Source organism: Meleagris gallopavo, chromosome 7 (assembly GCF_905368555.1).
Source record: "Meleagris gallopavo chromosome 7, MGAL_WU_HG_1.1, whole genome shotgun sequence".
NCBI lineage: Eukaryota > Metazoa > Chordata > Aves > Galliformes > Phasianidae > Meleagris > Meleagris gallopavo.
The window spans coordinates 15698362-15726061 of NC_139410.1; the positions used below are offsets into that span (position 1 = coordinate 15698362).

Here is a 27700-nt window from a genome sequence, read left to right on the forward strand (position 1 = left end):
TTTCCACAATCCCAATGACTGCAGAGCTGCAGCGACGAACCGTCATGGTTCTGATCCGCTTGTCGGAGTGCTCAGCCACGAGCGGATTTTCATTTCCTTTCTTTTTTGCATCGCTTTTCTTCCTTAAAAAAAAAAAAATATATATATATATATAAATTTCTCCCCCTCCTCCCCCCCCCTTTTTTTTTCTTGTCTGCCGGAGTTCCCAGTGCCATTTACTTAGCACATTTCTGGGACCTTCTTTTAATTTTTTTGCCAGTGCTCTAATTAACTACATACAAAGAATGTGCCTCGCTTACACATGGCAGCCAGCACAGACGCCGGAGCTTTGAAGAGCTCTGCTATCGCGTTTTCGATCATGTTTCCCCACACATTACACCACAGATACTCCATGTGTGGTAGTTTCAGAGCTATACGATTTTGCCTTGAACACGTTATTTTGTTTACCCGTGCGCTTACGTCTCTCTAGATTGATTTATGCAAACGAAAGTAAGGAAGATTCTTTGTGTAGGCGACACACGGAGCCGCTCGGCGCTGAGCTGAGCACAGCCGCGCTGTAACGCTACGGACGGACCGAACCAGGCTGCCGTTGGACGTGGAAGAGCGGTGCGGGGAGTTTTGCTTTCTGCCATTTTGAACCAAACACACGGAGCGTTAGGAAGAAGTAAAAGAAATACGGGAAAAAAAAAAAAGAAAGAAAGAAAAAAAAAAGGAAAAGAAAAAGATATTTATCCGAGGTAAAATACGTCGCTGTGTCCGAGATAAAATATTAAAAGGAAGTGGTGTGGGCTTTGTGACGATTTCTTACCCGAGCTTCCTGATGGCGTTCTATGGCAGAAATACTGCTTGCACGCTGTTAGCTATAGATTCCTCCCCCCCCCATCCCCCTAACGCACACATGGTGATTTTGGAAAACGCAGCGGTGGGATTCCTCGCGGTAGAATATCCAATAAAATGCATTTCAACAAATCAGTGCGCTCTGTAAAATCTGTTTCGTGACCCCCGTGCCTTTTCTGAGCCCGCTGCCTTGGCCTAACGCTGACATATCAAAATTTATAGTCCAAGATTTTAAGACCGAGCTTGTCTGCATTTTTTTGGCTTTTTTTCTCCTCTAACAAACACAAACATCAAAATAAGGTGGTTTCAAAGAAAAGCGCCATAGCATATCGTAAACTCATTAGGTCCAGACGTCTAGCCATCTCAATGGTTTTATTATACCGCGGTTCTTCCTGTTTTAAAAGAATTATAGGTATCTTCTCGACAATGGATGGGAAGCAATGCAACACCTTTTCCTGGCACTACATGGGCTGGCTTTTCTTTTTTCCTTTTTCTTTCTTTCTTTTTTTTTTTTTTCCTTTTTTTTTAAGAGAGAGGTAAAAACCATGAAACACCAGGTCTCTGCTCTCCCCTTAATCTTGAATTAACCGAGCCGCTCGTAAATATTTACGGGTCCTTCATTTTAATGGTTGCTCTTTAAACAAAGCATTTTTTACAATGAACTTCATCTCAATTATCTCGATAAAGCCGTGGGTGTTTATAAACGTTGGAAGCACGGGACGTGCTGCGAAATGAGCTTTCACCAACAAAGCTCGAGTAGAGCGCGCAGATTAGAAACGGCCACAAAAAATAAAAATAAAATAAAATAAAAATCTAAAAAAGGAAAAAAAGAAAGAAAGAAAAAAAGAGAGAGAATAACACCGTTTGGTTCGTTGGTTCCGCAGGAGCGATGCGGGAATATTCCCTAAACGATCCCAAGAGATGCCCGTGGAAGCCGCGGTCCGCCCGCTCACACAGCGGCGAGGCGGAGGGCCGCCCCCCTCCTTCTTCACCCCCCCCCGGTCCGATGCCCCCCGAGCGGCCGCAGCCCCGAGCGTGGGGTCTGAGCGCGGCGCGGGGACGCACAGAGTTCCGCTCTCTTTCGATCACGACAGCCTTTATTGTGTTAGGACGGACACAGATACAGCAGGTCGGCAGTTAGAGACGTGGGGTGCGCACAGCATTTACCGGGCCGGGGCTCGGGAAACGTGAGGCCTATTGCAAATGGCTTCGAGTCGGAGACGACCTCCTAACGGTGCACTAAAGGGGGGCGGGGTGGGGGGGCATCCCGTGGCCTCGCGGTGGCATCTATTGCAAAATTTTAGACCTAGAAAGCAGAGGTTGGGGCGAGATTTCCTCTCAGTGAATCGCGGACGACGCAGCGCTGCCGTCGATTGAAGCTACTGTGATTTAATATATATTTTGTTATCGTTATTCTAATTACTTTCCTTACCTTTATTTTGGCAAAGGAACTACCTAACTACATCACTTGTAAGAGACATGTCGAACACTTAACATCAGCTAAAGTCCCCGAAGCTAACGTGCACTCACAACACCACCGACCGAACGGCCTGGGGGGGAGGAGAGGGGGAAGCGACTCTGCAAACACGTCGGCGAGCAAGACAACATTTCCCCAAATACCTGACACAGACCACGTTTCACTTCTACCTAAAAAAGACCCGATTGATTTAACGATCCTGGGGCGGGGGCGCGGGGGGTGGGGGGGAGGAGAGAAGCACGCGGGGCCGAGGGGGCAGGGGAAGCATAAAACCCGACAGAACCGAAAATAAAAATACAAATAAAAAAATACAGCCCCAACCTCAGCCCCAGAGCAGCGTTCCCCGGCCGCATTCCCACCCCGGCGTTAGTCTCCTTTATTGCCTTTCTCCTTGTTCATCTTTTTCATTTTCATCCGTCTGTTCTGAAACCAGATTTTGACCTGTCTCTCGGTGAGATTTAGAATCCTAGCTACTTCGTAGCGGCGGTCGCGGGTGAGGTACATGTTAAAGAGAAACTCCTTCTCCAGTTCCAGAGTTTGATACTTAGTGTAGGGACAACGCTTTTTCCTCGTCGAACGAGCGTGGATCCAGTTTGCCGCGGGGTTATCTGGAAGAAGGGAGGCACAGGGGGAAGGGATGGGGGAGCGGGGGGGGGGAGAAAGGTCGTTAAATTAATTTAACGAAGGATGGACTGTTTTCACAACTTCGGGAGAATTATCATAAAAGCCTTAATGCCCCGGTCTGTTTACTGTACAAATGATGTCTTGATGGTAGGTGGTTATGTGGAGTCTTTTATGGGTGCTTGTTGCTGCTCGCGCTGGGGTAGGCGTCTAGACGTTTTTATAGGTTAGTAAAACTATCAGTTTTGCACATTCGAGCCTTACAGGTTTCGGCAATAAATCAAAGGGGCAATTTCTTTCTTTCTTCCTTTCTTTCCCTCGCTCCCTCTCTCCCTGCCGCTCTTCCCCTCTCGCTCCCCTTCCCCACTTACTTGGGTCAAGTTGCTGCTGCTTCTCCTCCTTCGGCTCTCCGCCGGGGCCGGGGCTGTGGCTGCAGGCGGCGGGCTCCTTGGCGCTGCCGGCGGCCGCCTTCTCTCGGGGCTCCGGCAGGAAAGCGCCGCACGTGTATTCGGGCACGGCGATCCCCTGGGACTCTCGGGACGAGGAGCACTCAGTCCTTTTGGAGGAGGAGGAGGAGGAGGAGGAAGAAGAGGAGGCGGCTGCTCCTGTCTCCGGCTTAATCCCGTAGTGGCGCCCGGCGGAGGAGCCCGAGCCCGAGCCGGACGCGGAGCCGCCGCCGCCGCCGCCGCCGCCGCCGCCGCCCGGGAAGCCCGGGAAGGGCTCGATCCAGGAGCGCACGTAGCGGCCGGCGTCGGCTGCCCCTAAGTGGGGCTGGTGCATGTAGGGGTGGTAGATCCCGGTCATGGCCGCGGGCGGCTGCGGGTGAACCGTGGACCAGGAGGTGGAGAACACGGTGGATTTTGGTGCAAAGCTACAGGAGGAAAAATCGGAACTCTCTGCCACACCTGATGGCCTGGAGGTCGCACTGTGACCCCCCTGGACGAATCTACTCCCGTAAACTTCTTCGCTTTCATGGCCTATGAGAGAATCGACATAATAGTTACTTATGGTGCCACTAGACGACATTTTAGGCTCCCCTCTTACTCATATAAAAGGTTACACTGTTAACTGTATATGATACCCTCCCTGAGAACAATCGTAGTATTTTGCAGACTGCAACCCTCAACCATTGGTTGCGGAGCCCACGTGATCATATTTACCAATACTGCGAGTAAATCAATCCGCTAAACTGGGGCTGCTGTGATTAAAAAAAAAAAACACAAAAAAACAAAAAAAAACAAAAAAATCATCATCAACAACAGCACCGCACCGCGCGGCGCACCCGGACCGCTCGGAGCCGCCCGCCCCGCACCTCCCGCCCCGCACCGCCCGATGCCCGATGCCCCTTCCGAGCCCACCCTGCCCGCTCCCTGCCCGTGCCCTTCCCGGGGCGCGCCGGGCGTGGCCGCGCCAGCAGCCCACGGCCGCGGACTATTTCTTCACCTCCTCCGAGTGATTTCTGCCATTCATTTCTTAATCAATGAGAGGCAGGGTGTTTAAATACATCCAACAGCCTTGGCTTGCTAATCACACTCCGAGCTGCCGAGGAAACCCGCTGGGAAGGGGGGATTCTTGCCTGTAAAAACAAACCGTCGCAAGCTGGGACTGTAACGACTTCTCATAAAACAGGAAAATGTTACAGTAAAAGCACATTGCGGCACTTCCATATTTCAGAGCGTGTGCGGGTATTATTATCCGTCCCCGTCCCCCCGTCCTCCCCCCCCCGGCAGAAAGTTTCCATGGGAAGGATTCGCGTTTTGAAAGAGATGCCCATTGTGTTGTTTTAAAACAGGTGGAAGACCTCTGTAATGATTTTATGCCTTTCAATAAAAATTTTATGAGGTGTATTTGATTATAGATTAATGTGTCCCTAATAAAATGGACGGATGGAAACAGCAAAACCCGCGTCTCCGAGCACGACCGACGTGTGGCCGAGCGCACGCTGCCGAGCGGGGCCGCGCTGCTGGCCGGGGACTGAGGGGAGCGGGCTGCAGGGGCTGCAGGGGCTGCAGGGGCTGAAGGGGCTGAAGGGGCCCTCGTCCTCCACCTTCCGCCCGGCCCCGGCTTCACCGCCGCCGAGGTCAGGGGGACCCAGGCCGGCCCGCGCTGCCACGTTCAATGCCTACGGGGGATTTTCGGCCGCGCCGCTTTCTCTGCCTCCTCTCCCCTGCCCGAGCCCGCTATCCTTCCTTCCCCAGCGCCTGGTTAGCGCGGACAACCAGATTACCCGCGCCGTGCTGCGCCTTTCTGCTCCTCCGAGAGAGGGAAGGTGCTGTGTCGGAATCTGGAGAAAACGCACACAGTTAGAGTGGAGCCCGCAGCACGGCCCGCTGAGGACACAAACAACAGCACTGCGAAAACACTTCCTACTCGCGGGCCGGTATGAGGAAGGGACCGAAATTCCTGTTTATTTAATGATTTATTACTCTTCTGGGTTGTTTTCTTCCCTTCCCCCCCCCCCTTTCTTTCTTTCTTTTTTTTTAATTTTTTTTCTTTTCCGTTTTCTCTTTTTATTTTTACAGTCCGGCTTTGCCCATCTCGCTCTCGCCTTTCTTCTGCATTTCAGTCTCCTCTGTTACTCCTCTGGCAGCGGGCGCATGGCGGGGCGGCCCTGCCGCACACATACGGGTTGGTACGGACTGGGGCGAACCTCCTTTCTGTGTACGTGAAGCACTCGGTGTGGAGCCAGGGAATGAGTTCCCACCGCTGAACTCCTCGGGTGATGCAGCGAGCACTTCTAAAGGGGGAGGGGGGGGCTGTGGAGGGAAGAAAAAAGAGGGTTCAAACGCACGCAACGTTGGAAGAGATGGGCTCTGAGCTCGTTGTTTGTTTTCGAGGCGGGAGCGAGAGCAGCGTACCTATGTGCCCCCGCAGCTCCGAAACGCTCTGGGTCGGGGAAGCAGTCCTCTGCCCTGCGAGGAAGCGCGAGGAAGCATCTCTTGGATCCGACAGCCGAGAGCGGGGAGCAGAGCCGCGGGGCGGGCAGGGCCGGTGGCACCGGTTCAAGGACGTGGGCACTGCCTTTCTTATCTCCACGTAGAAACCGCGCAGGGGAGGAACGGGCGTCGGTGGGCAGCGGGCGGCCGGGGGGAGGCACACGCCGTTCTCCCGCACTGAGCGAAGGTGAACGCGTGCCCACGGATTTGCACTTCAGCTCGGAGTCATGTTCATTTGCAAGCCGCTCCGCTCGGCGCTGCCGCTCGCTCCCACCGCGCCCTTCCTCAGCCGCCAGCGGCCCCTGCCCGGATTTTTCAGCCGCGCACAGAAAGGGTTAAGAGTCGTGAAGTTCACGATCTGGATGTACGCCGCTAACGCGGAATTGCGTGGAAGAAAACGGGCTCCGAGCACGGCGAGGTGGTGCAGGGCCACAGAAAGTGGGGCTGAGAGGGCGGCTGCTGCGCTGCCGGGAGCTGCGCTGCTCGGAAAAGCTGGGCTTTAGCAGATGTGGGGGACATTTCCCCGTGCAGCGCCTTCTGAAGGCCCACGGGCTGGCCAAGGAGCCCGCTCCTTACCGTTCGGTTGTGCCAGCTCCGTTTTTGGCACGATGGGCTTTTTTTTTTTTTAAAGCAAGTAAAGACACGAAATCAGGGTCTACACATTGTAAGCACGCAGAGACTGATATTTTTTAAATCAACATCCGAGCGTCAAATAAAATGACACACATATTGCTGACAGCTTGTAGTAGAAAGATTTTTTATCACTTACCATTTATGAGTTGATTGGATGAGGATGTCCAGTTTAGGTCATAATATTTTACAACTTTTTTTTTTTTTTTTTTTCCCCTTTTCCCTTTCTCTGTCTCCTTACATTTTTTTTCCTTTTTATTTTTTTTCTTTTATTTTTCTCTTTTGTTTTGCTTCCGCATTCTGATTGTCAGACTGCGAGCATCACAACATTTTATCAATTAATCATTTGTTTACAGGCACGACTAGAAATGATTCGGGTTTACATCATTTCCCGCCCCAGTCTCCTCCCCATCCCTAAAAAAAGGGATGGAAAAAAAAAAAAAAAAAAGAAAGAAAACAAAGAAAAAGGGAAAAAGAAAGACTGAAGCCCAGGCAGAGACACACAAAGAGCAGAACGTGGAGGAGAAGGAGCACCAGGCCCAGGAGCCGCTGGCAAGGAAGGCTCAGGAAACCAACCTGCATCCGCACTGGGAACGTTTGTAGAAAACCAAAGGGACCGCAGTAGTTTACAGAGTTTATTGCATTATACATGCGAACAGAACATGCACAAGAAGGACATATTGCTGCTGAACGACTACTATTCCACATATGCACCACAAGAAAATGTCTACAATGGAGAAGAATGAAAGATTCCATTTTACGAAGGACGACCTCTAAGTTCATTTGCGAGGATAGTTACATTATGATGTGCTTCTCTTTCCCCCCGCCCCCAAAGTTTCCCCCCCTTTTTCTTAAAGTATTGAATGTACTCCAAACGTTATGGCCCGTGTAACAGCCCCACATAAATACCATTTTGTTAGTAAAAACATGAAAAAAGTCACATTGCTTGGATGTTCGACAGTTCCAATAAGTTAAGACCAAATGATAATATTCAATAATAGTTACCCTGCATTACGATGAGAACAAAAATAAATTACACGTGCTAGGTTTTATATATACTCGTCATAGTAATACATATTCACTTGCAGCGCTAAAAGAAGGACGAAGAGTCACATTCTACCAGAAAATAAAAGGAAAAGGACGGTTCTGCCAGAGTCTCTCCCACACGTGGCCCCGGCGGTGCCGTGCCCACTGCTCGCTGTTGCCACCCCCGGGAACGCCTTAGGAGAAGGTCAGATTAGCGGTCAGTTCTCGGATTCGGTTCTCCCTGCTCATCTTCTTGAGCTTCATTCTGCGGTTTTGAAACCAAATCTTGACCTGCCTGTCAGTGAGGTTTACGCTCTTACTGATCTCTAGGCGGCGCTCTCGGGTGAGATACATATTGAATAAGAACTCTTTCTCTAATTCCAGTGTTTGGTGTTTAGTATAAGGGCACCTCTTCTTTCTGCCACTCTTTGCAGTTAGCCAATTGCTCGTTGGAGTATCGGACTTGATTTCCTCTATCAAAATCAAAGAAGAAGAAGAAGAAAAAAAAAAAAAAATGAACACCCCCTCCGGCTGTAAGCGCGTACCCTTGGCCATGACCCCTCCGCAGCGTCTGGCAGCCATGGCGGATGTGCGCGGAGCTGCTGCGCGGGGCGCTGCGGACGGGGGAGGCGGCGGTGGCCGCATCCTTCTCGGCCCTTCCCAGCGCCGAGCTGCGGCCGCGCGAGGCCGGCCGGGCTCACCCTGTCCGCAGCGCGGCCCCGCTCCCGGCCCGGCCCGGCCCGCAGCCCCGACCCCCGCCCTCTGCGTGCCCAAATGCCCCGCTGCAAAATGCCCCCGCCACGCGCCTGGGGCAGCACCCCCCGGCCGGCTGAGCCGCAAAAGCACACCTAGGAGCAAAACCAAGGACATTTTCCCAGCCCCAAAGATACACGTGAAATTAACGCCCTCCGCCTCGCGGGTTTTTGTTGTTGTTGTTGGGTTGTTTGGCTTTTTTTGCCTCCATTTTCCTTTTAGGTTCTATTTTTCCCCACACACACACCAGAAATCCCACGCTACCCTAGACCTGGATTGGCAACTATAATTCATAAAAAGAGAATCTCCATGCACACGTAGGGTAAAAATCGACCTGAAGGATGCAAAGCGCGTTTTTATCAGACAATTTTTCCCGTTTTTTGATTCCTCGCCACACGCTGTTCAAAACGAAGGCTTTTGAGCTCTTTTAAAGGGAAAATAAAATCAGAGAAGCACCACCTTTACCTTTCACACGCATTTCAAAATAACGCTGCGCTTTTTGGAGCTGAAGCCAAGGTTCTCCCCAGCACCATATCCGCACAGTGCACACTCTGCTCACGCAGGCAGCGGGGCTGCTGCCTTCATTGTGCGTTTGTTCCCAACTTCCCCCAGCCTGGAAGCACCTATCCCTCACCTATTTTAACAGCATCGTAATTAACTTTAAACGCAATCAAACCGCAGCCGGCCTCGGTGGCGAAAATCAGCGCAATATTACGAGATGAAAGTTGCGCCGCTCGTATTTTACAACCTCCAGAGCTGCTTTTTAAAAGGAATTTGGCCGATTTGGGCTGCAGCAGCGCACTAAGGAGCACACGGAGCTACCCCGCACCGCAGAGAAGGGCTGCATGCACAAGGGAGGCACGGCTCAAAGCAAACCTTCGGACCCTTTTGCGTGGCGTTTTTCGCCTGCCCAAATCTTCGCAGACGCAGCACCTGCAGCCCCACACTTCTCCCCGTGCAGTGGGGTGGCCGCGGGCTCGTCAGGGCAGCGGGGAGCTGCGTGGTGCCGGATCTCGGCACGGCACGGCTCAAGCTCGGTAATACAGACCTTTAGTCTCCTTCTCCTGGACCTCGGGGCTGGACACGGAGCCTTCGGGCAGGCAGCTCCTCTCGTCTTGCAACGTGGACTTGGGCTCGGGACTTTCCACTTGAGAGACTTTAGCCGCGCCGTCCTGGCCGTTCGGGTTTTCATTCATTTTCTTTTCCATCTGAAGTTGAGAAGATAGCTGCGGTTTGGAGCTGCCGCGAGGGTTTAACTGTAACATTACGGTTGAACTCGTTTCAGGGCTATTATTGTACTCTTGGGTTTTCCCAGTGGCGTAGGTCTGGCTCAGTCTAAAATATCCTGGGACGGGAACCTCGGGGTTCTCAATGGGGCATGATTCAGACACCAGCCTCTGGTAGGAAGGGACGTCTGAAGAAATGAGTTTGGTTCTCTTATCGGAATACATGCAGCAATTGCTTTCTTCTTTAATATTTGTAGTGAAGGAACAAGTGGGGACCTGCTGTGTAACAGGTTGCTCTATTCGACAAGATCTGTTCGGATCTGTCCAACTGTCTACTTGAGGTATATAAGGATGTACATTCATACCCATATTTTGGTGATTAACTTCTCTTTTAGCCAGAGACGGTAGGAGTCCACAGGTTTGCATCCCATAAGTCCCAATGTCTGTGCTAGGTGGCATATACATGCTGGCGCTGTTGGAGTAGAAACTGTCACTCCTGCACGCACTGATGAGAGAATCTACTAAAAAAGTATTAGCGGCAGGAGAGCTGTTGGGAAAGGACATTTTGGGGAGGAATTTGAGGAAGAGAGATTGTGTCCTTTGTAGGCTGACATCTCTAGGAAAACATTCCCGTGTAATTGCGGATGCCTCCGCGCGACCACATGACAGCCGGGCCAATGGCAGCGCCCGCCGCCCCGCGCCCCGCCGCCCCGCCGCTGACGCTCCCCGCCGCGCCGCCCCGCCGCGCCCCGCCGCGGTCAACAGCGACCCCTAGGCCGCCGCCGCGGCACCGCACCGCGCCCGGCCCCGCGCTGCGGCACCGCGCCGGGCCCCGGCCGCGGCCCCGCTCCGCTCCGAGCCGCGCCGAGCCGCGCCGAGCCGCGCCGAGCCGAGCCGAGCCGCGCCGAGCCGCGCCGAGCCGAGCAGCGCGGGGCCGGCCCTGCCGCGTCTGGCAGCAGCACGGCTCGACTCTGCTCGGCTCGGCTCGGCGCGGCCCGGAGCGCAGCGGCCATCGTGCCTCCCCTCGCCGTGGCAGCATCGCTTCCTGACAAGTGCGAGGTACAAAAGGTTGCGGAATTTATTAATGCGTATTAAGAAGAATCAGGGGCGATCAATAAAATCCTCATCTACATTCTTGGGCGACTTGGTAATTTTCTTGCTTCTGGAGCTTTTTAAAGAGTTATACCCTCTGTTGCCACACACGGGAAGATATTTTATTAGCAAATCAATCGAGACTTTGTAAAGGATAAGATTAATAGTTAAGATTTAGCATAATGGCGTTCGCGTTATGAATTATTGAAAATTATACTATTGATTTTTTTCCTCGCTGCTCACCGAGAAGGTCAATTTTTGTTTTAACACAAATCGTCAAATATTAAAAGCCATACTTTTGTCAGAAGTTGGGGTTTATAGTTGCGATGCATTCTTCGAATTATTTCACAACGCCTCGTGAAAAGAAAATAAAAATGAATGTGTTTTCTCTTGCCCTGGAAACTGAAAGCACCACACAGATCATCCCCCCTTCTGCAGCACTGCTGCCAGAAGCACGGAGCGCCAGGCGCTCACTGCCTCCGCTCCAGCAACTTTTTCCTTTCCTTTCTTGCTTCATTTTATTTTATTTTGGGGAAGAACGATCAGTGCGGATGGAATAGAGAGAAATGATGATAGAAGTACGGGGGGTAACGCTGAGTGCCTGCACGGCAAGTGAGATTTCCGCAGCTCAGCGCTCTCAGAGCGTTTTATTGTTTTTCCCCCACTCCGAACCCATATTTACACCCGAACCTGTTACATTTTAAACAGTGTTGGCACCAACTCTTCTTTCACTCTTTTTCCTTTTCTTTCCTTTCTCTTCCCTTCCTTTTCTTTCTTTCTCCTCTTTATTTCACCCCCCCCCCCCCGCCCCATTTTCTTTATTCCCTTCTTGCTTTTCTCCCCCCCCCCCCCCTTTATTTAATCTGTCCCCATCCAGGGGCCGAGGCCGGGGACCCCCCCGCAGTGAACTTGTTGGTGGTTCCCGTGCCGGACGCACGGGCCGCTGTGGGCCCTCTCCGCCCGCAGAACCCCGCCGGCCCCACAGCGCAGCTGCACGGGGAAGGATTTTTAAATCCCTATCCGCGCCCTTCGCCCAGCTCCAAACACGCGTTTTCCAGCAGCGTGGGCTCCACTTCTCCCCGGTTTCCCGGCGCTCGGCTGCTGCGCGCTCTCCCGCACACTTTGCGTGGCTGGAAACAATAACCCCATTTAAAATTTCGCTGTGGCAATGAGACAGACCCTTTTAAAACCTTATCGCAGCTGTTCAAATACAACATCATTGTCAGGTTAAGAGGCAGCGGCTTTTATAGCTGCCGTCCCCGGCTCCTGTGTTGCCGCAGTTTAAACATTACCTTCCTCGATCCGCCGCCTCCCGGCTCGGCGCTGCCCCGCAGCTCTCCGCCACCGCGCTCCGAGCGGGGAAGGGGCAGCTCCCGGCTCGGCGCATTTAAGATCACGATCAGAGCCATTGCTAAGATTTGGCCGAGCCGGGGAGAGCTGCGGAGGAGCCTCGGAGCGCCGCGTCCCCCCCTCGCTTTCTAGCAATTTCCTCCTCTCCAACAACAGCCCGGACGACCCACAGAGTTTAAAGCCACCAAATACTATTTTCCTCGACGCGGTTTAAGGCTTGACTGTGACATCTAATCGGGAATTTTATGCCCATCAAACGGCTCTTTCGTAATCTTTATTTACTCTTTCGGGGGGGGAAAAAAAAAAAAAAAAGAAAAAGAAAAAGAAAAGAAAAAAAAAAAAAAGAAAAAAAAGGGGGTCCCAGAAATCCCCCAGCCGCGGGCGGAGCACGGAGGGCCGCGGAAAACTGCGCGGCAGCGGAAGTGCGGGCGGCCCTGGCTGTGCCCCCGTGGCAGTGCTGAGCCGGCCCGGCGCTTAGACGGGAGGGCTCTTTGATTTTTGTAATTGAAGATATGAATTTCTTCCGTGCCACCGCACGGAAAGCGAGATGATGGCTGTGATGATCGTGATTTAAATTTCGTATTCAGGGCCGTCAAACAGCTCCGAAAGGACCCCTTCGCCCATGATAAATCACGAGGGGGGTCTGAGAAACGGGCAGCGACTTTTTATTGAAAATGAACAGAAGGAAAGTTTAAGTTTGATGTAAATAGAAGTTGAATAAACATGCGAGAGCCACTGGGGAGCTGGAGACTTAGGCTCTGGGCATTTAATGTCACTATTGTTTTAAATCATATTAAAATGGAATCAAGTAATTAACATTAATAAATAAATCAATATCGTGCAATAAATGAGATATACAGTCTACATTAATATAAAGGTTTTGCTCTCAGAGCCCCATATTTTTCCGAATGGGGGAAGGAAAAAAAAAAAACCAACCAATGGCTCCATGCAGATGTAAATTACTGTTTGTAATAAAGCATAGGTGGACATTACAGATTTCTCCTCTAGCAAATGTCAGGGCTAAAACCCGGAGGTTACCAGACGTGCTGGTGGGCTTTCATTTCACCGCCTTATCTTCCTAAACCTTATTACTCGTGATATGATGTTTTTCTCGACCGTGCTGACGATTCCCATCGTTGCAATTTGCCGTGTTTGTGTCTCATTATAGGGGGGGATGGGATGGGAGAGGCTGGATATTTCGCAGATGCCTTCAGTAACAAAGGTATTGCGAGAAATATCTGCCTTTAAAAATAGGCTGGAGCCCAGGAAGCTTTTAGTCAAATTGCTTTCATTTACTCGATTCCAGCATTTTATTTAGGGCATCTTTAAGCGCGCGGGCTGTATATTTTATACCGCTCTGTTACACGGCGGGGAGATTGAAGAATAATTTTTATTTAAAAGAAAAAAAAAAAAAAAAAAAAAAAAAACAACCATGTATTGGCTACAGTATTGTGACCTTGCTTCTTTTAATAACGCAACTGTCATGCTGCCCAGAGCTCCGTGTGCCACGTTTTCATAGAAAGAGTCGGCGACTCGGCCGGGCTTCGGATTCCCCGGATGATTTTGACCGCGAGTGGGGGGCAGGAACGCCCTGATGGCACTACGCCTTTTCCTAAATACAACACCTTGTAAAATAAACCAAATTCCTCGCCGCCCATCGCTTCAGAGGTGCTGTTTCTGCTATGGGGAGCGCACGGCAGCACCCACTCTACTGCAGCTTCGCCCGCAGCCTCAGCCTCCCCCTGCCGTATTGCCTATTTCCGCGCAGGGGCACAGCCTTATCCTTACAGGACTTTGGCGTGCAGACCGGTCGGAGATCCGGCCGCAGCCCGACACGTTTGACTTTCGGCAGACAGCTGCCGAATCTGAGGTTCGATCAGCAAAGAGGCAAATGCCCTTCTCGCTCTCCTGAAGGGACAAGCTCAAAGGCGTTCGGAAATAGCTCCCTGCCTTTTCTTTCTGAAGGAATAAAGCAGAGAAACGAGGAGGGGAGGGGGGAGAAGGATACAAGAGATGATAGACTCTGACAGAACCATCACGTTAACAAGCTGAATTTAAAAAAAAGAAAAAAAAAAAAAAAGAAAAAAAGAGAAAGGAACAAAGTGGCGTTCCCGTATTCAAGGTTGTGGTGGTTGGGTTTTTTGGTTGCCTTTTTTTTTTTTTTTTTTTTTTTTTTTTTTTTTTTTTTTAATTAACAACACACCCGGCTCCAATCAGCCGTTCACATCCTCTGAGAGCGGCCGCGCTAATTGCGAGGGGCTGAAGCTTCACGTGGGAGCCCGAAGGAACTGGGGTCGGTGCGGGCTCTCCCAAGAAGACCCGAATGCCAGGAAAACAAACGGGAAAACTTTGGTGAATGTTCCCCTCTCGAAATAGGTATCTCCGCCGAGAGCAGAGGGGTTCCTCCGGGCTCTGGGTTGGGCTCAAAGGGGCTCTCGTGGCGCCGGGGACCCGAGGATCTGAAGCTGTACAATGCCGTTTGATCGCAGACAGAAAGGCTATTTCTAGGAAACTGTTAACAATGAACTTCTAAAAAAAACCAAACCACTCAAACAACAACAACGAAAAACCACCCCCAAACTCGGCGGACGGAGTGCCAACAAATGCTTTCACGGGATGTGGGGCTCTGGCAGCGCGGAACGCGGCTGAGGAGGCAGAAATAGATTTCGGAGAATCCCGCAGCTGAGCAGAGAGAAGAGGAGCCCTTTCCTGGGGACATTCTGAGCAAAAGTGCGCATTGAAGGACAAAAAGACAGAGCACGGAACAGCAAAACGGAACGCGCTCGGTCGCTGGAGAAAGCCCAGGGAATTCATAAGCTCCGCTTTAATTTTCTAATCTCTAGTTTCATTTTAATAGATCTCCGTAGTGTTGTTAAGGAGAGAGATTGCAATCAGCAGAGCCTTGGCAAGGTGATGTTCGGATATTAAAAACGTCTTCTTTCGCTTTAGTCTCTGTCTGTCTATAAAAAAATAAGCTCTCTCAGCACCTCACGTCAAAGCCGCGTTTAAATAAAATGTGTTTTTAAAATTACGCTTTCTGTATCGAAAGGTTTATTTAAGAAAAGCCTTCAGTAAAAAACGAAAGATAAACAGTGGCAGCGCCTGGGATTTAAATTACTTTTGTTCTATCCGCGTTGAGGCCGTCCTGAAAGGAGTAAATAGGTTTTCGTTCTAGGGAACGAATTCTGAATATCGTTGGGTGTTTTTTTTTTTTTTCCCTTAAAATTATGGGATTTTTTTAAAGCTCGGATGCGTTATAAAAGATTACGAGCACCAAAATTTCTTTTAAATTGGCATATTTCTCGAGCACGTCACGGTTACGGGTTATTTGTTTAATAAATCTTTTTGATGCTTTATTTTCTCATTTGGAAGGCCCTGAAATCTTCTCGTTACTTATATATTAGATGTTTTATTAGCGGTGGAATTATTATTAGGAGGAAATATACCGGAGCACGAGGACGGCGCAGTGCAGCAGCGATGCGCCCTCGTGTGGCTCCGGGTGGAGGAGCAGCCGCCTCCCTCCCGGCCGCTCCATTCGCTGTCGGTCACGGCTTTCTCCCTTTCTTTTTAAATAGAAACCTAAAGCCGCTATAATTGAGCATTTATGCAAGATTAATGCCGGGGTGGTTAGGTTTCCGCGGCCCTCTTTTGCGGTGTGGGAGCTTTTTAAAGGGATCGGAATCCCCTAAGACGGACGCTTAGAGCACCGCGGGGAACGGAAAGCGAACGCCCTGCTCTCGCGCTGTGGATTGGGACTCGGGAGAGACGCGAGAACGCTGCTGGAAGGTTGGGAGGAATGAAATCCGCGCCGCTCCGAGCGCTCCTAATTAATGGGCTTTGTGGGGAACGCGCAGCCGGGGGAAAACTGCCGAAATCGCACCCTCCTCACTACATTGCCAAGCGTTTCTCGCCGCCTCCGCTTTTTAGCCGGAGAGACAAAAGCAGTACTTGTTTCTCCAGGATTATTTTCTTTAAAATAAAAAAGAAGAAGACGGTCGGGGAGTTGCCGGGCCCGGCAGGGGAAGGGTCGGGGCGCGGGGCCGGCAGGGCTTTCCGCAGCGTTGCGGGGCGCTGCCATGGCCGTGTGTGTGCGTGTGTGGGGAGTGAGGGTGAGCGAGAGAGAGGGAGACGGAGAGAGGGTGGGTGGTGGTGGAAAATAACAGAGGAACCTTAAGGCGCCTAATTATTCAGAAAGGTTAAAGGTGATGACCTTGACATTTTGGAAGTTCAAAGGCATACACTTATGTTTTTCTTGCTAAGGGGTTTTTGAATTTTTTCCTTCTTAGCCGCGCCTCCCTCCGCTTCCACCTCTCGATTTTTTTTTAATTCTAGGGCCGCTCCTGACTCATTTGCGCACTTTTGCCTTCCGCGAACACGAGCGTAGCGAGAGCCGCTCCGTCCTATTCAAAAAAGCCAAATTCTTTTCTCACCCCTAGCCTTTATTGCACATTGCGGAAATCTCTTTTTCACCCACCAGAAGGTGTATAATATAACCCAATTAAGCTGTTTAGAACCTCGGCTTTTATGGTGTTGTCTAGACAGTTCAAGGTTTCGCAAACAGCCCAGCCGGGTCACGAAGCACAAAGCGGGGGGAACCTCCGCCGGCCCCCGCGCAGCCCCGCGGCTCCGAGACCCACCCCTCCGCTCCGCAGGTTTTTCCTCCCCACGAGCGCCGGCGCTTTATAGCTCCCTGTTGTCTCAGCCGCTCGGAGCCCTCGCTCTGCCTCAGCCTGCGCCGCAAGTAAACACTCATTGGCGTTGGGGGTTCGGGGCTTACCGGGGGCCTGACCAGTTAAAAGCCCTTTTCGTTGTTTATAGTAATGGCTCCAGCCGCAGGGACGGGCTGCAGGCAGCCGCGCTTGCTCTGCCTCGCACTGGGGAGGGAGCAGCTCGCTTACGAGGATCTACAAAGGCAGAGCCAGAGAGCTGGGCTATTATTTATTTAAAACGCATTTAGAGTAATCCGCCTTGGCTCCCTCCCGTCACTATTTAACTGAACTTGGCTCTAGCCCGGGATCCTTCGGAGATGGAAATCCATACAGTGCACGGAATTTATAACCTTAACTTTACTAGAAACCATTTATTCACATGAAAAAGACAGTGGCCCATGCTTTTGGATGACAATAGAAACATATATATATATATTTTATATATAGCGAACGTACATTTACCATCTCTTAAATAAACCGCATTCACTTAAAGGGAGGAAAGTGTTACCCTAACTCAAAAGCAACAACATAGCCCGCCCCGAACTCAATGAATTGTAAGCAAAAACTACCAGACACACCGCAGGTCCATTGCTGGTACTGTGGGAGAGGACAAAAAAAAAAAAAAAAAGCACCTTTGGCGAGAACCACTTGAGAATAGACAGCTGGATTTACCCTAGGTTCCCTTAGCAGGAATCTGCTCCGCCAAGCCCCGAAATCTCCAGTGGCCATTCAGCGTGTGGAGCTGCGCATGGAAATGAAACTTTGAGTTCCGCAGGGCGGCTGTGTCATGTAAACCCATTCACTTTGCATTCGGATGGCAGGTCAGACTGACCGAGGGATTCTTTTTTTCTTCTTCTTTCTTCCTTTTCTCTTTCTCTCTCGATTTTTTTTTATTTTTTTTTCCTTTATTTTTTTTCTTTCTTTTTTCTTTTTTCCTCCTCAAAACAAGGGATTTCCAGTGAAATATTGGAGTCGATCTCTGTTCAGTTTCTTTTCTTTCATCCTTCGATTCTGGAACCAGATTTTAACTTGTCGGTCAGTGAGGTTGAGCATTCTGGACAACTGCAGTCTTTTCTCTTTGTTTATGTACACGTTGAAGAAAAACTCACGTTCCAGTTCTCTTATCTGATATTTGGTATAGGGACACCTCTTTTTCCTCGATCGCTGAGGAACCGCTGAAATTAAAGAGAGAAAATGCTGATTTATGCAGAATACGACCGCGCTCGGCTGGGAAGAGCTCAGACTTTGCCCGTGTCCCCCCGCCCGGGGAAACAGCCCTCCAGCAGCTCCGAAAATATTCCCCGGGCTTTTGCTCTCCGGTTGACATAGGAAAAGAAAAATAATTAAAAAAAAAAAAAAAAAAGAAGAAGAATATTTTCCAACTTCTCCTTAAAAGAGAGCACTTCGAGCGCTACAGAGAGATATTTAAATGGGCTGGAAATATTCCAAGTTTCTCCAAGCCCTCTCGCCCCCACCCCCGCCCCAAACAAACGAAGAGCTCAGCCTGCGGCGCGGAGGCAGCTCCGAGCCCTACCTGTGAGATCTCGCCGTCCGCCCCCCGCCAAATCAACAATTTAATAACAATTAATATCCTCTTCCGAGAATACCTTAAGCCCACCTAAATTGGTTTCCTATCGTAAACACGCTTTACAACGGTGAAGGAAATCTTATAGGATATATAAAATCCTTTGGATGCTTATAAAATGGCACATAAAATGCGGCTTGACAAAGTGTCGGCCTTGTACTCTTGCCCCCGCGTCACCGCCGATCCCTACCTGAACTGTTGCTCTTCTCTGCAACAGCCTCACCGGGAGGGGAAGCGGCGCCGCTCGCCGTTGTCACTTTCTTCTCCTGGCCGGAAGGTGCCTTGCTGCAGGCGCTGTGCTGGGGCTTCAGCTCGCCCTTGTCCGCGTCCCCCTCGCCCTCGGAGTGCTGCTGGTACGGGGGAGCGGGGGCCGGCTCGTAGAACTGGTCGAAGCCCTGCGGCAGGATGCCGTTCCTCCCCACCGAGCTGTAGAAGTTGGAGGCGGCGGGAGACGCTCCGTGGTGGCCGCACACGGGGTCCGTTTTGAATAACATTTCCGTCCTCCTGTTCGCGGGCTGCAGAAAGTCTCTGTGCATCACCTCTTCAGCTGAGTAATAGGGAGCGTAACTGCCCCTGTACTGCCATTTGCTGCGCTCTAATCCGTATTCCCTGAATGCCACTTCGCGCACAGGTTGGACATGAGGTAAATTAGAAGAATAAGGAAAAGTCATTTGACAGGAAGACGATTGCGACAAAAAAGAGGGTTTCGTCGAGAAGTCTGAGGGCGAGACGTAATAAGCGCACCCTGGCAGATACATATTGGATGCGCCGTGACTGCAATCGTCAAACTCGGTCATGTCTTCCTTTTTGCGATTGCGAGCGACCGGGAGGCTTCAATGCATTGAACGAGATCCATCTATTGCACAAGAGGCTTTGGACAGGATCAACTAAGAAAAAATCCCCACCGTGTGCTGACGTGCAATTCATCTTGATTGATTCTAGTGGTAATTATGTCACGTGACGCAATGTAGAAATGTCCTTATATCTATATCGGCCCCTCGGAACGGCTCCCGAGATCTCTCCAAAGAGCCCTCGCGGCACTTGGAGATGAGCGGGCGGCCCCGCTCGCCTTTTCCCCTCCTTCTCCGGCGGCCGAGCGGTGCCCGAGGTGCAGCGGGCGTTCACCTGGGGCCGCGCCGCCCTGCCCGCCGCCCGCCCGCCGCCTCCGCCGGGTGCGGGGCCCCGCGGCGCGGCCCCCCCCGCATCGCCGCCGCCCGCCCGGGAGACTCCGTCGGGGAAGGCGACCTCCGGGCCGCGGTGCGGGCTCCGAGCCGGGCACCGGGCCTCTGTAACGTGATCGCTGCTCGTTAGCGGGAGCGGCTCTGTCGGTGGCGGCCGCCGGGTGCTGTTCACGCGGCGCGGCCGAGTCCCATTCACGCGCTCTGAGGTCCGAGCGGATCTGCCCGCCCGGCTCAGGCACTCCGAGGCTGGCACCCAAATCCGTCCCGAAATTGCGATCCCCGAGCGCCTCGTGTTCCCTCGCTCGAGCTCGAGCACCGAGCGCTTGTGCAAGGGCGCCGTGGGCGAGCTGCAAGGAGAAAGATGCAAAGAGAACATCTCTCAGCAGCGGGTCTCGGGAAGGGGAGACACTCTGGGGCTCTTCTGGCAAGAGAAGGGCCGGGGCAAGGGGAGAAGCCCACGAGCACGCTTTCCTTGGAAGCGGAGCCGCGCACAAAGTGACCTCTGTTCGTGCCTCCAACTCCCACCAAACGTTCGCTTTCATTGGAAGGGAAGAGCGGGGCTGGGAGCGGGCGGCACGCACAGTGCCCGCAGCCCTGCCCTGCCCTGCCCTGCCTTCGAGGGCTCCCTTCTACCCATTTTCTCCTTCTCCTTGAAATATTATTTTAAATAAATGAACATAAACCGGGTCACAAGGAATGAAAAGGGAACAGAATAAACAATATGCGCCAGCAACAGCCTCCGGTGCTCGAGCAGCTCCTCATTCCAGCAACGTTTGCCAGCTCTCTATGGGAATGCCTTTTTCCGTCATCGCGCAGCACAGCCACACCATATGCCATATGCCGCTCTCCAAACCAACCTGCAATCCGCCCAAGCTCTCAGGCCCGTCAGGGCTTCTCCCCGCCACCCAGACACCTCCGGGCGCTCCGTGCAGCCCCCAGGCCCCGAGCTGCTCTCCAGAGGCGGCCGCCACCCAGGTAGGGAAGTAAGGACCAGCCCGCAGCACCGAGGTACGCGGAGAAAGCCCGCGGCTCTGAGAGGAACGGGCTCTGCCAGCCGCAGCCCCGCGCTGCGGACAGGTCCTGGTGGGGATCCTCATCCCGGCTCCTCAACCAGACCCCGCACCCAGAGCCGCAACCTGCCCCACCCGCCACCACGGCCACTCCGCGCCTGTTCCTCCAAAACGGGCGAGGGTTGTTGCAGGGGCTTCTGCAGCGCAGCTCCTGGCCTTTCCGAAACCGAGGGACCCGAATCCGGCTGATCAGATGGAACTCATCCTTTTTTTTTCCTCTCTGTTTCTCCCCCTCATATCGCACTGTAGTGTTGCCCTGACTCCTCGCTTTCAGACCACCTCACACGCCACAAATGGCTGCCAGCAGAGAGCCTCTCGCTATCACCAGTTATCACCAGAAATCAAGACACAAAGCCACCATTTCCTCCCTTTACCAGGAACGTTCAAGCCTTCTCGATTTTGCCACGACACACGAACCACCTCCCACAAACGATGCTTGCGAAGCTAAAATGGCTTCTGCGTCCCTCACCGCAGCGCCGGGCAGGGACCCTCCGGGTCGTGCCCCAGGGCTGAGACCGGGCTCACAACGGGGCTGGCTCTGGGACCCTCAGAAAGGTCGTTTTCTTCACCGCTCAGACAACAAATTGCGCCTCAGCCAGAACCCCGCACCTTGCTTTCGATGCAGCGAGCCCCAGCATCAATTAAATGTTGACGCAGGAGCCAACCGGTTTCAACTAATTCAAGTTCAAAGACATGGCGACGATTTGTTAATACGAAAACAGACCTTGTAGGAAACAGTCCCTTAAAAACCGATCCGATTCGGGAGCGGGAGCCCAATATCGCAGCAGAAGCCCCTCCGCAATAGGGCAGAGCCGGGGGGTCCCCACTCGCCGGAGCCTCCACCCCGGGGTCGTCCCCAGCCCAGCTCCGAGCACCGCATCCCCCCGTTGTTTGCCTCTCTCCCATTACATAGCGTCGCAACACAAACGCTCATCGCTTCCACAGCCGGGCGCATACTTTACCGTTAGGCGTCTTGAAACATCTGCAACCGTTGCGTGGGATCACCAAGGGTTCTGCTCCGAGTGGCATTTCCAAAAGCCCTCCGTGGCGGTGCGGGCACCCCGCGGACCGTGCGGGCGCGGAGGTGCGGGCGCGGCTGGCGGAGATGCGGCGCTCCGTGCCACCCAAGATAAGACACTAACTTGACCTTAACTTTGTTATGGCGCCCCTAGTATCTGGAGAACGTGAACAGACACTGTCTGGCAGCTCTCGTAAAAACCGACTGGAGAAGAGATTCTGAGTCATTTCATTTATTGCCACTACAGTTCTGCAAGAAAGCTTTTCCTCCCTGCCAAACTTTAATTATTTATGCTCTTTTAGGAAGCACAAAGGCATCCAGAGCCATTTCCAACGAGCCGAGTTGCGTTCGCAGCCTTATCAAAAGCGCAGCCACCCTCGGAGGGGCTTTATCTCGTCGGGGCTGCGGTCGGAATGCGGAGATGGTGATGTCGGAGTCAATAAAGGCACCGCCGCCCGCTACGTGGGGAAGTGGGCACGGGCGCAGCCGAGGGGTGCCCACCGCCACCCCGGACGGCGGCACAGCGCGGGGGTGCGGCTGCAGCACCCGCACCGCCCAACCCAGGGTGGAGGGTACGCGCTGCAGCTCCTGCACTCACCCCCGGGGCCGCGCCCGCGGGCGGGCACGCGTGTGCTCGCATGTGCCCGGGGTGCGCGCACGGGGCGGGTGCGTGCCCTGCCACACGTGTGTGTGCGTGCGTGTCTGTGTGTGCGTGTGCCTGTGTGTGTGCGAGTGCCTCCCCCAGTGTCCCCAACGACTGTCGTCGCCCGCAGCTTCGGATGAGCAGCCGGAACCTGCCGTGTGCGCACGTCTGTGTGCACCATTTTGTCCCGCAGATGCGTGCTCCCTGCGTGTGCCCGCTGATGCTCAGATATGTGCAAGGCGTGCACAGGCACGCACAGACACACGTAATGCACGGAGTTCTGCAGCACGTCGCGTTTCAGACCCCAACTCCCCGCTTTGTAACCTATTTCTCCTTCCGATGGCGGCTCTGACTGGTAGTATGCATTCAGCTGTCGTCGTGGATCGGATGCGTTTAATGAATAATCCATTGGACTTCCCATCTTTCCATCCCAGTCCTCTTCGGCTTTCACATCACAAATAGGGTAAAGATTACTGTTGTACCGGGGTGGGTTAGAACAGAGAAGGGCGGCACAAAGACTCCGTTTCTCAAGGGCCTGAACAGTATTCCAGAAGGAATTAAAAAAAAAAAAAAAAAGCTCTTTATCCGTTTTTCGCCTTTCTCCCGGCTCGCATCGTTGAGGCTGCTTCCAGTTTTCCTAATTAGAGGACCGCTGGCGAGGGAAGAGCCTCGCACAGCCCGCAGTGCGCCGGAGCTGCGCGCCCCGAGGGTTCCCAAGGACGCGGGCAGCGCTGTCCTATGGCCCCGCTAAGCTCTGCCCGCAGCGAGGTGGGCTCTGACCCCTCTGGGAGGCGAGAATGGCGCCTCCAGGTCGGGCTGCGTCTCCTTCTGCCTTCCGACACACCCGGGCGGTACTCTGGGGCTGCGGGAAGCTCTCGAAAGATGGCTGCGGAGCTGCCCTCAGCTCGGATATGTCTCCTTTATGAAATAATGAGTTTATTGCCTCCAGGAAGGCAACGGGCCCGATAAATACATGACTTCTTTGTGCCGCGCCTTGTGATTGTGTAGCCTTGTTGCGTAAGCTCCAAACAACCCCATTTGAGCTCGCTTTATACACCAGAAAATAGCGCAGGCTCCGCCAGCGTAATTATTATTACTACTGGGAGAGGCAGCCCAAGGTTTCGCGTGTGGAAACGCCTCTTCATTAGAAACAGATATGTGTGGAAATGGCAGCCAAACGGCGTTTTAATCCGGAGCTGTATTTCCGTGAGATATTTTTCAGCTCCGCAGTCTCAGCCGGGGCACTCCCGCATTTGCGGCCCTGCGGTAGCACGGGGCCGTGTGCCAGAGGGCTGCAACACAGCACTGGGCAGCGGGATGCGGGGAAAATCGTTTTCATTCTCGTCCTAAAGCTACGTTCTGTCGGCGTGGGCGCCGCTCCCAGTCCCTCTGGTAGAGTTTCTCCTCTGAGGTTTATAACTGGACAAAAAAAAAAAACCAAAAAACTACAACAGAGAAAGTGTCCCCCTTTTCCCTCATAAAAACCTCTGCGGAAACGGCCGTGGGGACAGTCTCAGAAAATAATCAAACCTCCCTGCTCGCCCCTCTCCTGCTCCCGCAGTACCTCGGGGTGAGAGGGGCCCTGCGCGGCCCGGCCGCCCCCAGCCCCGGCCCCAGCGGCACCGCCCGCTCCCCCCCCCCTCCCGTTTGTTTGGGGCCGCGCTTGGACAAGGCCAAAGTCAGCGGCGGAGGAAGGGCAGGGCCAGGCCCGGCCACCTGGGGCGGCCACCGGCGAGAGCCGCATGCGACCGGGCCGAGGAGGTCGCGGTCACCCTGCCCCGCCGCTCCGGGGCCGAGCCGGCAGCGGGAGGGCTCGGCGGGCAGGACTTCGCCCCGGCCCCGCGGGGAGCGGCGACCCCCGTCCTCCCGTCCCGCCGCAGCCGTCGGGGCCGAGCCGTCGGGGTGGGCGGCGGCAGCGCGGGGCGCGGAGCGGCGGTGCCTGCGGGCGCGGAGTCGGTGCGCGGGTTAGACGCGGGTCTTGCGCGAGTGTCACGTGCCCTCTCCGCCGGGCCGCGGCTGGATGCGAGTGGGGCTGGCAAAAAAAATAATGAATCAAAACTAAAAAGGTTTATTTGGTAACCGCTTTCTGCGATCTGTGCTCCAACAGGTTATTCCAAACCGCAAAACATGCGAGCGCCGCATGCTCGCCTTCAGAAGCGGGGAACACATGAAGGGACCAGCCGGCATTTACAGAGCTGACGTCTTTACTAGGCATTATTCTTTTATTGTTATTTTTTTTTTTCCTGCAAAATGATGTTTACATACAGTTAAAAGGCATCGATTTTAGTTTAGCACAGCACATTCTCCAGGGAAAGAGAGGGTTAGAAGCAGGAGAAAATCTATATAAAAGGAGAAAGAAAGGGGGAAAAGCTGATAATACGAGTTTCAGTGCTGGGCTGGCTCGTCTTCTTCGTTCTGCCTAAGAGCTCGGGGGTTGCCGAGGATCCTAAGCGTTTCGAGAATTTTTCTTAAATGGGAAAAACCACCCAGCTCCCGCCTTGCAGCCGCGACCACACGCTACTCTATGGGGCGAACACAAGTTCATGCAGGAACGGGCAGACGCCGCGCTAGTACATAGAAAGCGCCTGCTCGCGCATTACCACTCTTTTCTTTTTCATTCGTCGGTTCTGAAACCAAATTTTAACTTGCTGATCGCTTAAATTCAGTCTGTTTGATAGTTCTTTCCTCTTCTGTCGGTTAATAAACTCATTGAGGAGAAACTCGTTTTCCAATTCGGCAATTTGTTGTTTCGTGTAAGGTTTCCGTTTCTTTCTCGATCTCCCCTGGGTGGGGCACCAAGGCAAACCTACAACAAACACGTCGATAATTTAGTGGGGCACGGCTGTGGGTTATAGAGAATACGCACAAACCCGCGAGGCAAAGGGGCAACGCTAGGTCGGCAAAGCACGTCTGACAGCACGATTTTATCTACCCCCCAGTCGGGTTAAGCTATCAATGTTCCGAACGGGTTACGAGGGGGGAGAAGGAGGGGGGGGAACAAACAATTACAGACATCTCTTAGAAAGCACGAAGCGCTAGGTCGCCTCGAACTAAAGCGAGAGATTTAAGGCATACCATCCTGCACTGAAGGTCTGAGGCATGACTGGACTGCTGCGGGCTGAACTGTCAGGTTCAAGTTGACCGAATTCTTGATGTCCTCCTTTAGGCTGGAAGTGCAGGAATTCACTTCAAAAAGAGCAGCCGAGCCGTGCAAGCTTCTCGGCAGGCTCGAGTGGTCATACTTTGCGGGCTTTAAGTTGGCTGCGTGAGTAATAGTTGGGTCATTTGCGAAAGATTGCCTCTGCCTGCATCTTTCCTCTTGTTTGGAGCTCGCATCGTGGGCGTAATATTTATTGTTTTCTTCCAGGCACTCTTTGTTGCTGTTGGAGCTGATGCTGATTGGAACGGAGCCGGGGAGGTACGGCTGCGCCGCGCCGCCGAACGCGTGGCCCTGCGGCTGGGCTGCGCACGGACTGGGGCACGTCCACGGGATCGAGCTCCGGGGGTAGGAAATGGTGGGCAGAGCCGCCAACTGACTGCCATTAGCCCGCAAATTGGGAAAATAAAAGGAATCTGGAGATTGCAAGTTCAAGAGAGAACCAACGTAGCCAGATCTGTAGAGACTGCGATCACACATTTCCAACAAAGGACTTCAGCTGTTCTTACAGCAGTATTTAGTTACAACAGGGAATAAGCGGAAAGCCTAAAACGATTGGACGAAACTTTGCAGACAGGTTCTTCAAAGCCGGTAATTTCAGCACCGCCTCCAGCCACCGAGCCACGGTGTCCCCCCCCCCTTCCTTTTTTTTTTTTTTTTCCCTCCTTTCCCCCCCTTTTAAAAAGTCTTATGATAACACTTGAAATATGAAAATACCGGACTCACAAGGGGGAGGGGAAAACATGGACTCCGCTTCTATAAAAGTGCCTGGGACTGGCTGGCAGAGCCGCAGCGCTAGCGGAAAGATGCGGAGAAAACAAATCCCCGGCCGGCGCTGAGCGGAGCCCCGGGGCGGGCAGCGGCCGCGGAGCTCCGGGCGTGAGGGTGTACGGAGCGGGGCCACAGCTCTGTGCCCGCTGCTCTCGGCGGGGGAAGGAGCCGTGGCAGTCCGGACACACGGATGAGCTCTACCCTGTGCCGACAGGGCACAGCCGTGTGTGTGCTCGGAGCGCAGCTTTTACCCATTTTATACACGCATTTGTTTTAATTGCGAGCAACATGATATGCATCTGCGTACGCTTGCAATTAAAATATTAATTGATCGGTTATTGGCGGGATTGTCTTTCTGATGCACTAATGACCGGTGGTCTCGGAGGCTTTCCCAGCTTTGCACCCTACTCTTCTTACCCCTTCCGCTTTATATCCTAGCTCCAACGCTAGACACGTTTTCAAACGACTCTTCTAAATCTGGGCGCCTGTTTATTGAATTCTTAAGCGAGAATAACAATGGGAGCAAGAAGGAATTCCTTGAGCAGAGCGCTGAGATTCAAAACAAAACCAATAGCATCCAAAGACTGCACGGAGGAGAACGCCCCGGTACCCCGCAGCAGGGCACGGGCTGGCTGAGGCGGGCAGGACCGGACCAGCTCCGAGCAAGGAGCCCACTGCCACCTCCCGAGCTGCGGCCGAGCAGGTTTCGTCCGCTAAGAAGAGAATTATTCCTTACGGTCATATGGGTATATATAGAGAGAAATTGAGATATAGATATATGTATGTATATGCATGTATCTCTATCTGTATGTCGTATATATTACATTTTTTTAAAGCTCACACCAGAGCACGGCTGTTCCTCTGTCTCTCCCCGCTCCCGGGTACGAACCAAACCCCATCCGACCGCATCCTCGCGGGAGACAGCTCGAGTCCTTTCCAGACCGCGCGGGGTGGCAGACAGTCTGCTTCCTGCGGAGACAAGCCGAGCCCCCGCGTCTCACCCAGAGACGCGATATCCCCATAAAACAGCAGACTGCAAGGCCAAGGGCTGGAGCCGCCCGGCAGGCAGCGGCCGGAGCCCTGAGAGCTGCGAGGCGGCTCCGCGCTGTGCGGCCGCTGCGGGACCCTCGGCCCCTGACCTCGGCCCTTTCCGAATGGATCCCCCGGTCCGAGCGAACCCCGCTTCGGGCCGAACCCCAGTTCCCGAACGTCGTCACCTTCGCGGCTTCGTTATTAAAACTCGAGCCCAGTTAACAGGTAGGGTTAATTTTCCGTGTTATTGTGCTCTTAATCATAGTTTTAATCTCGGTTTTATTTCCACGCCGAGATCAGAGACGCTGCCCCACTTGATGTTTTCCTAATCAAATTCATCTTTCTGTCTAATGGGAAATTGGGGTGAATTCTGCAGTAATTTCATTGCCCTGAAAGAAATGTTGAAACGATTGCTCTCCCCTGAGCACACGGACCACACAAGCGTCGCTGGAGGATATTACTGACCGCTGCCCTTAATTTTTATTGTTTGAGTTATGTCTGCCAATTGCATCTCCCTCTTATTAACTTATTTGTTTTCTGCCTTTTTTATCCCCACGAGCCGAGGTGACCGCTTCTTTTCATGATC

At 52.9% G+C, this 27700-nt stretch overlaps 5 protein-coding genes across 6 annotated transcripts in view; all 5 read right to left on the reverse strand.

Annotated features, from left to right (window-relative positions):
• HOXD3 (homeobox D3) overlaps positions 1 to 21576 on the reverse strand; it is a 55378-nt gene extending 33802 nt beyond the window's left edge. The window contains exon 1 of the mRNA XM_085228686.1: positions 21456 to 21576. The gene's annotated coding sequence lies outside the window, so the exon portion shown is untranslated. The remainder of the gene's footprint in view (positions 1 to 21455) is intronic.
• On the reverse strand, positions 1917 to 21589 carry HOXD9 (homeobox D9). The gene is made up of 3 exons (XM_085228691.1): positions 21456 to 21589; positions 3307 to 3912; positions 1917 to 2922 (listed from the first exon to the last, which is right to left on the reverse strand). The coding sequence occupies exons 1-3, from the start codon at positions 21520 to 21522 to the stop codon at positions 2681 to 2683; spliced, it is 915 nt and encodes a 304-aa protein (XP_085084817.1). The 5' UTR covers positions 21523 to 21589; the 3' UTR covers positions 1917 to 2680.
• On the reverse strand, positions 7123 to 11417 carry HOXD10 (homeobox D10). The gene is made up of 2 exons (XM_003207533.5): positions 9329 to 11417; positions 7123 to 8000 (listed from the first exon to the last, which is right to left on the reverse strand). Exons 1-2 carry the CDS (start codon positions 10068 to 10070, stop codon positions 7723 to 7725), a joined length of 1020 nt encoding a protein of 339 aa, XP_003207581.2. The 5' UTR covers positions 10071 to 11417; the 3' UTR covers positions 7123 to 7722.
• Positions 13361 to 21598, reverse strand: HOXD11 (homeobox D11). 2 transcript variants are annotated; one of them, XM_003207535.5, is made up of 3 exons: positions 21456 to 21598; positions 18433 to 19770; positions 13361 to 17832 (listed from the first exon to the last, which is right to left on the reverse strand). In XM_003207535.5, exons 2-3 carry the CDS (start codon positions 19037 to 19039, stop codon positions 17597 to 17599), a joined length of 843 nt encoding a protein of 280 aa, XP_003207583.1. In that variant the 5' UTR covers positions 19040 to 19770; positions 21456 to 21598; the 3' UTR covers positions 13361 to 17596. The 2 variants fall into 2 exon arrangements, with proteins under 2 accessions (XP_003207583.1, XP_085084818.1); XM_085228692.1 differs by lacking the exon at positions 21456 to 21598 and adding an exon at positions 20868 to 21447.
• Positions 21599 to 24199: 2601 nt separating this feature from the next.
• On the reverse strand, positions 24200 to 25875 carry HOXD12 (homeobox D12). The gene is made up of 2 exons (XM_003207536.5): positions 25230 to 25875; positions 24200 to 24960 (listed from the first exon to the last, which is right to left on the reverse strand). The coding sequence occupies exons 1-2, from the start codon at positions 25789 to 25791 to the stop codon at positions 24722 to 24724; spliced, it is 801 nt and encodes a 266-aa protein (XP_003207584.1). The 5' UTR covers positions 25792 to 25875; the 3' UTR covers positions 24200 to 24721.
• Positions 25876 to 27700: the final 1825 nt, after the last annotated feature.